Genomic DNA, 7,976 nt, shown 5'->3' on the forward strand with positions numbered 1-7,976 from the left:
AAAAAAAAAAAAAAAAAAAAAATCATTTGAAATTAAAATCAGTGGATTAAGCTGAACTTGAGGACTACACAACAAATAAAAACGTTTGGGAAGGGATTCAGGCGAAAGAGGTACAACCCAAAGACCAGATGGGGGAGAGAGGAAGATGAAGGAAGTAAACCTAAACAGCCAGATTTCTTCTCTTCACTATGAACTTTGTTCATACAAATTAGTAGGAAAAATTTTTTTTAGAAAACTGGTACATTGAAATAACGATTATCTTATGATCTCATTGAAAAGAAAATGAAAATGTTTGAGTCCACTATAGAAGCCCCGTAAGCGAAAAGAGAACGTTGTCACCATCAGGATGGAGTGATAAAGGACGGCAAGCTGTATGTTATAGTTTTAAAAATCTAATATTAGATGTCAATGGGGCTTTAAAAGAAGAGTTAGGGGTTGGATTAAGAACAAAAAGCAAACAATCCATTTTCCCTCTTGAGACTAGGGAGACCAAAGTAAAGCCTGGAGTGACTGACCCACCGAGCTCAGGTGGGCTCCGGGCATTAAGGATGTTGACACCTCAGTGACAGAGCCTGAAGCCGGAGGGGAGGGTCTGACAGCTGACCCAGCAGTGGGCTGGCCTGTCTGCAGGCTGCCGGGCACTTGACCGTGGATTGTTCAAACCACACTCTGAATCTGGAAATGGCTCCTTCTTTATTTTCGTTTAAGATTTTTTTTTTTTTTTTGATGTGGACCATTTTTAAAGTCTATTGAATTTGTTACAATATTGCTTCTGTTTTGTTTTTTTTCGCTGAGAGGCACGTGGGATCTTAGCTCCCCAACCAGGGATCGAACCCACACTCCCTGCATTGGAAGGCGAAGTCTTAACCACTGGACCACCAGGGAAGTCCCTGGAGATGGCTCCTTGTGATTTTGGTATCTAAAGAGGCCCACCTGGCCAGCAGGATGTGGCATAAGGGGTCCAGGTGGTGGTGACACTGAGAGTCAGGTGAATAAGTGTCCTGGTGATTCTGGCAGTCATTCTCTGACATCCAAACCTAGGCCAGCAGCTGGGGAGTGTGGAAATCCAGGGGATGCCCTCTGGAGGAGATGGACAAGACCTGGGCAGAGGGGCAGTCCCTAGTCCAGAAAGCTAGGGTTCTGGACAGAGGCAGCCCAGTCCACAGAGAGCAGGTGAGAAGGATGGTGAAAGCTGCTATTTGGGGGGCCCGTGGCTAGTCAAAGCTGACCCCAGATCCTGCCCGACCAGAGGAAGGTTCGGATTTCTAGGAAGCAGGCACAGGTTCTACTGGGGTAAATCAAACAAGACTGGCTTATTCGAAGGCTGTAGAAGGAACTCAGCACCACCAGGACACACGGGTGAAGACAGAGACATTTTCCAAGACAGGTGCAGATTCATGTTCTGGAATCCAGCATCCTCAGCACGTCATGCAAAACTGTGGAAGATGGTCACATTTTCCAGACTCTGTCCCCCTCCGGGCGTAGCACAGGCTCTAATCTGGATAGGACACTGTCTCATCCCGATAGGTGACTGAGCCCACCTCATCCATTTGGGAGTTGGGCTGTTCCCAGTACTCTCAGGTGGCTAAATCAGCAGACTTTCAGACTAGCACTGTCTGATCCTAGCCTGTTCCCAAACTCAGATATGAGAACAAAGGACTTCACTAGGTGTCATGCTAACAGCACTAGACCAGCTATGGAGCTGATTGCTGATCTACTGAGCATCTGTCTACAGAGAGGTGCCTCAGAAATGAAATGAAGGTCCAGGATGGGGCAAACCCCAGGACACTGGTTTTAGCCATCAAGTTTCATACAAAGAAAATCGTAGGGTCTAAATCTTGCTCAAATCTTTCAACTTCCAACTAATTAGAAGGGGGCAATTATTAAGAAAACTTTAATTGTTCTAGTTCTGGCTCTTACCTTCTTTTGGTAACATTCTTCTGATAAAACGTATCTTATTTTTCACTCCACGTGCACTTTGTCATATCCACAGTCTGCTGGGAGTGACTTGTGTCTTGTCTCCCAAAAGCCTGTCCAGAATCCTCCCAAATGGCCCCACAAGTCTTTTTGGCTTCAATTTTACCCTAAGCTGCCCTAACTTGCCCAGAGAAAGGAGAAAATTCCTAATTCTAGGATCTCCTACCTTTTTCACATTCATTCAGCAGCAAAAGCACTGAATACCCACCTTTGGCATGGTTTAGCCCTCTCTTGCCCTGTGGTCAGCCAAGGTTTCTGACTTCCTGTGGCAGGGTATTTTAAAATCCCCTCCCCCACTTTTTTATTATGAAGTATTTCATATATTTAAAACAGTATATAATATATACACATGACTAATATTCTTCCAGTCCTCATCGGTGTAGCCTTTCCTCTATGGTCAGTGGTTACCCCGTGGGGTCCTGGTTAATGCCAACAGCTATTCCGATTGTGGGGCTGAGGGAGGGCTTTCCTGAGGAAGTGATGTTGAACTAAGCTAAGAAGGGTGGCAGGAGATGGCCAGCCGAGAGTGGGTGGGGGAGGTGCATGGTGAGAGGCATGGGGGGACCAGAGGCCAGTGTGGCCAGAGGGAAGAGTAGCTGGAGAGGCAGACAGAGCCGGATCCAGCAGAGCCTTGATTTTAGTTTTTATTCTAAGAGCAGTGGGCAACCGAGAAAGAGTGAAGTCATCAAACTTGAAGTCATCTGAAGATGCCGGCTGCCTTGTGGAAATGGATTAAAGGCTTGTAGGGATAGCAATCCAGAGGCTAAGAGATACTGAGGCTGGAGACTGATGGGAGTGGAGGGCAAGAGAGAGGGGTCTCTATTGATGACCCCTGGTATCTAGCTATGCTGAATGGCTGGTACTTGAGGCAAGATTCTGGACAGCTTCTAGACAATGGGGGGCCCTTCCTCAACATCTTCCACATGCTTGGAATCTGAGGTGTATCCCCAGGGGCCCCTACAATAATCCAGTCCCCGACTATAAAGTTATTGACTACCACCCAAGTGTTCCCTCGGAGCACGCTGAAATCTCTTCATCTCTCCCCTCTCATCTGCACTTCTGCAGGCATCACATGCCCAACTCCCACACCTGTGAAACATGCAGACATCTGGGTCAAGAGTTACAACCTCAACTCCAGGGAGCGGTATGTTTGTAACTCTGGCTTCAAGCGTAAAGCTGGGACCTCCAGCCTGACCGAGTGCATGTTTAACAAGACTGTGAACATCGCCCACTGGACCACTCCCAATCTCAAGTGCATCAGTAAGTGCACTGTCCCTCCGCCCCTTTTGCCAAGGCCACGCAGAGAGCAGACTGCAGTGTGGGCAGCAGAATGAGGTGGCCTTGACATCTGGGTTAAGGACTGAGACTAAATAAACAAATGGGCTTCTAAACACACCTCCGGGAGGTGGAAATACATGGGCTTTGGGGTCACACAGTTCTGGGTTCAAGTCCTGGCTCTGCCACTTAACCGTCTGTGAGACCTGGAGTGAGGGCCTTAATGTCTTGGATCCCTTTGTTCCTAATCTAGAAAATGGACCTGATGTCAACATTGTGGCTTGTAGGAGGATTAAGAGAAATCTGGTAAATATTAACTATTATTACCTCAGTGCTTTAAGATGATAGAAGCAAGAATTTGGCTACAGACAAAGGTGTGTGCTCACAGCATGCTTGTTTCCCAGAGAGCATTCCCGATCCCTCCCGAGGGGACAGCCTGCAAGGAAATCACTCCCCGTTCTCCTGCCCGGAGAGCAGCGTGGAGACCCACAGGGCAGAGACCCCCTTGGCCCAGTTATCATGTCTGGGGTCCCGCCAGAGCTCAAGACTGGGTGTGAGGAAAGATCTCCAGAATCCCTGGAGATCCAGGGATTTTTTTTTTTAAACCATCCACAGCTGGATAACCAGACCAGAAGTCAAACAATCTTGGAGTGGAAGCCAGTAGTGCTAGTATCAGGAATACTAAGCCCCGTACTCTAGAAAAGGAAAGGTTAATCTGTGATCTTCCAAGAGAATGATGATTTAACAAACAGTTATTGCGCACGTGGTGCATGTCCAGCCGTGATACTTTCTCACGTAGTATTTGTGAAAATTCGCCACTCCTCTCTGGGGAAAGCAGACAAGCGGGGCTGTTCAACAGCAAACTCACAGCTGGGGGACTCCTTGAAAAGCCAGACTCCCTCTGGCTTTTTGAATCTGTAGCGCTGAGATCGCCCTGTACCCCTTACCCTCCCCCTGCGTGGCCACCATGCAGGCATCAGAGGCCGGGCAGGGAGGGAGCCTTCTGCTCGTTGCAGAGGAATAGCTGGGCTGGGAACATGGCACCCATGGCATCCTGGGGCCATTGGAGGGATGAGCTGGGTGAGGACGGGTCTGAGCAGTAACTTCTGGGAGAACACAGGTGTCTTCCTCGGTCTAGTCCGGGGACCCACTGGAACCATAGTCCAAGAGCAAAAAACAGGGCTTTCCACTGTAGGGAGAGTGACTGTTTCTTCAAAGTTCCAATTCCTCTGGGTGAATGAATCGAGGATGGCGAACTGAACAGGGCAGGTTGCAGGCGGGAGAGGAAAGAAGGGGGCGAGGCCTGGAATCGTAGACTTTTAGAACCCAAAGACTGGAGGAACCTTTAGGTCTCATCCCCAAAGCCCCCACCTTTTACCACTAACAGCTGCCTCCATTATTTTCCCCAACCTCTTGTGCCAAAAACAATCCACTGAGTAATCATTTATTTTCCCACGCAAAAGCCAGCGTTATAAAGCTGAGTTGACATCGCTGCTATCATCCCAGCCAAAAATAAAACACATGTGATACTTAACTTATGCAGTCTTTCTGAAACGCTAGAAAAAAATAGTGTGCAGTCTGTTTGCAATGGGAACTGCAGACTGATGCTTGTTTATCTCTTGTGCTTCTGGCCTAGCCTAGGGAGCCAGACGTGTCCATTTTAAATTTATATATTTATTTTTTATTTACATCCAGTTCTGAAGCCACACCAGGTTCCACCCTCAGGATGATAAACGCCATGTGGTTATCCTCTCTCTAGGAGACCCCTCCCTGACTCACCAAAGGCCACCCTCCACAGCAGCGCCGACAGGGGTGACCCCAGAGCCAGACAGCCCCAACCCTTCTGGAAAAGGTAGGAGTGTCACAGACTCTCTCCGGACTCTCATCCCCTGATGCTATCCGGTCCACAGAGAACCCTCAGATTCGTGGACCACTGCCAGGGTTCCACCGCGTTTGCCTCTTAGTCACGTCAAGAATGAGGATTGACATTAGTTTCATTTTCCCTTTTAAACCAAAGTAGCTTGATAGCCAGGCTTCACAGGTACATAATTAATAACGGTTTAAAATCCACTCTAAATAGGCCAGATCACACTTTGTGGTAGAAACGTAGCCTCAAGAACGGGGGAGGGTCTGAGGTTCTGAATGCCTTGCACGTCAGCCTTGCCAGGTCTCATGGGTGCTGGCAGAAAACCTGACCCTCCTGGGTCAGAGATGGAGGACTTTCCTACCCGGCACCACAGGCAACAGGACTGTCAGCAGGTTTCATCAAGTCCCTCGTCCCCACATGCCTTAAGCAGGCCTAAACAGATGCCCGTACGGGCAGCCTACGTCACTGGAGGGGAAGCCTGAGCAGGAACCTGAGTGTTTCACTGCTGGCATGAACATGTCTGCCCTGTGTTCCAGGGGGAGGCACTGTCTCCACCTTCCATGGCCATCTAAGCATCCTTGAAAAGACGGTGCCAAGAAAGGGCCGTCAGTGCCCTGCTGGCAAGATGTGCAGAACCGGGAGTAGACCCACACAGAGCCGTCTCCCAATAACCTGTGATTGCTTTAGTACAGACGCGTGCACGAAGCTGCCAGGGTTCTGCACTTCCACCGAGTCTTAGGTAAACTCTACCCCAATTTCCTCAGCACCGTCCTGATGTTAAGAAAATCCGAGCTCTTGGAGGCTGAACATCCTGAGACAACGTGTGCTGTATCCTCTAATACCCTCTCTTGACTCCTGGTTTTCTGCCGCCCATTACCCACTGTGAGGCTTTTCCTGGTCCCCGTCTCCTCCCTTCCCTCCAGGCACAGCCATCCCACTGTGGTTGACGGTGCTGCTTGGGCTGCCTCCCTGGAGAGCCGGTTCTTAACCGTAGATGCTCATTGAAATCTCCTTGGAACTCTGGGTGGTCTGGGGAGCATCTGGGAATTAGGGTTCTAGAAGTTCTCCTAGGGTCCCTTACTTAGGTGCCCAAGGCTGAGAACCACTGCTGAAAGGAGGATGGAGAGGTGGGAGCAAGGTTTCCTCCCAGTTACTTAGCCGGTGACAAACGGAAGGAAGTGGCTGGAGTACCCAGAATCCCTTTGGTTCAAGTCACACCTGGTTCGGGTGGCCTCCCCCAGCCTTGCCTTCATGCCCCAAACACTTGGCAGATGCAGCTGCATAGTGAAACCTCAGACGTGAGATTGATCTCCCAGGCAGGCGCCATGGCCACGGGTGCCCACCCATGCTCTGCCCACGTTGCTGGGAGAGCGTGGGGAAGCGGCCCGACTGTATGGCCTGACAGCCCGGGATGCAGGGCTCACAGCCGCCCTTGCGCACCCTCTGCTCCAGGGCTGGGCTCCTAAGCACCGTATTGTCACAGTGGAAGACCCATTTTTCACAGAAAGAGAACAGCGGAGTTGTGCCACCACACTTTACACTTTGGGGCAGCCGTTGGCCAGTGAGGGATGGGGAGGTAAAGGACCTAAACATAAGGCAGGTGGCCCACCCTCCCCGAGATGGGGGCCAAGCACGGACACATCCCTCAGGGCAAATCTCAGGTTCCCGATTTCAAATGTTTTGTGCAAACATGTAAAAAGTAAACTAAAATCAGCATCCCAATGTCTTTTGGCCAGTACAGTTCCACTGTTTATCTGAGCTGGGTCTCCTAGTAAACACTTCTCTAGTGCCTGGTTCTACTCAGATCTTTGGGATGGTTAGTTTATGTGCCCCATGATAAATAGCCATAAATCCTCTAGCGTCCTCAAAAGCCCCTTGGCCATTCCAGATGGATGAAGATGTTACCCACTCAAGGGGTTTCCCCCAGAGCCGTGGAGTTTGCTGGGGGCGGGCTGGCCGGGGCAGGCTCACACGAGCCGGTGTTAGTATACTCTCTTCCAAAGCCGAGAAAAGACACTGTTCTCAATATTTTCGTTGTCCATGTCTTGCACTTCCCTGCAGAGCCAGCTTTTACTTCCAAGTCAGACACCACAGTGGCCACAAGGCTGGCTACTGGACCAGGCTCCAGGCTGATGCCATCCAAAGCTCCTTCTGCGGGGACCACAGGGGTAGTCAAAAATGAGCCCTCCCAAGTCCCAGCTCAGACAACAGCCAAGGCTCCAGAACACACCCCCTCGGCCTCGCAGGACCCGCCCGGTTAGTGCTGGCTTTGCATGCTGAAGGAGAGGGCAGCTCCCACAGGCTGCTTCTGAGTCGCAGATCCTGAGCGAGCCGATCGCATCACACCATCCAATCCAAAGTCAGGATGACTGAGCAACCCTCTGCCTCCTGCTCTCTGCCACAGCCTTGGTTCTCTGTGCTCCACCCTGGCTCAGCTCAGCGGGGAGAGAAAGCCTGTCTCCTACATGTGACAAGCCTCCCCGTATTAATTCACATGGCAGAGCCTTTACCAAGAATCAGAATAAGATCTTCCTCCTCCCAACATGGGAGGCCAGAGGAAGCTTTCCTTGATCTGGAATCACAATGTGTGGGATGGGGGAGCGCTCGGTAATCGGCATCTTCTCTAAGAGCATATCTGATTCTTAAGCATGGCCCAGCATCAATCAAATCAATGACCCTGGTTCTGTGCTAAAGTGAGGCTGGTTTTGCTAGCCGTGACTCTCTCAAGGCTTTAAGATGGGAGCCAAATTGTCTAGGATTTGTCTTGCTTAGTGAGAAATTAGTGCCTTTAGGACCATGGCAATAACTGAGCTGCAATCTCTTCTCAGCAGGTGCATATCAGTACAATCCCAGAGCT

The 7,976-nt window shown here is 50.1% G+C and overlaps 1 protein-coding gene across 1 annotated transcript in view; it reads left to right on the plus strand.

Annotated features, from left to right (window-relative positions):
• The window catches only part of IL15RA (interleukin 15 receptor subunit alpha), a 22,017-nt gene extending 14,637 nt beyond the window's left edge, over positions 1 to 7,380 (plus strand). The window contains exons 5-7 of the mRNA XM_007465839.1: positions 3,043 to 3,237; positions 5,012 to 5,104; positions 7,181 to 7,380. Of these exons, the coding sequence (XP_007465901.1) occupies positions 3,043 to 3,237; positions 5,012 to 5,104; positions 7,181 to 7,380 (488 nt within the window). The remainder of the gene's footprint in view (positions 1 to 3,042; positions 3,238 to 5,011; positions 5,105 to 7,180) is intronic.
• Positions 7,381 to 7,976: the final 596 nt, after the last annotated feature.

The sequence above is a fragment of the Lipotes vexillifer genome, unplaced genomic scaffold (genome assembly GCF_000442215.2).
Source record: "Lipotes vexillifer unplaced genomic scaffold, Lipotes_vexillifer_v1.1 scaffold7, whole genome shotgun sequence".
NCBI classification, from domain to species: domain Eukaryota; kingdom Metazoa; phylum Chordata; class Mammalia; order Artiodactyla; family Lipotidae; genus Lipotes; species Lipotes vexillifer.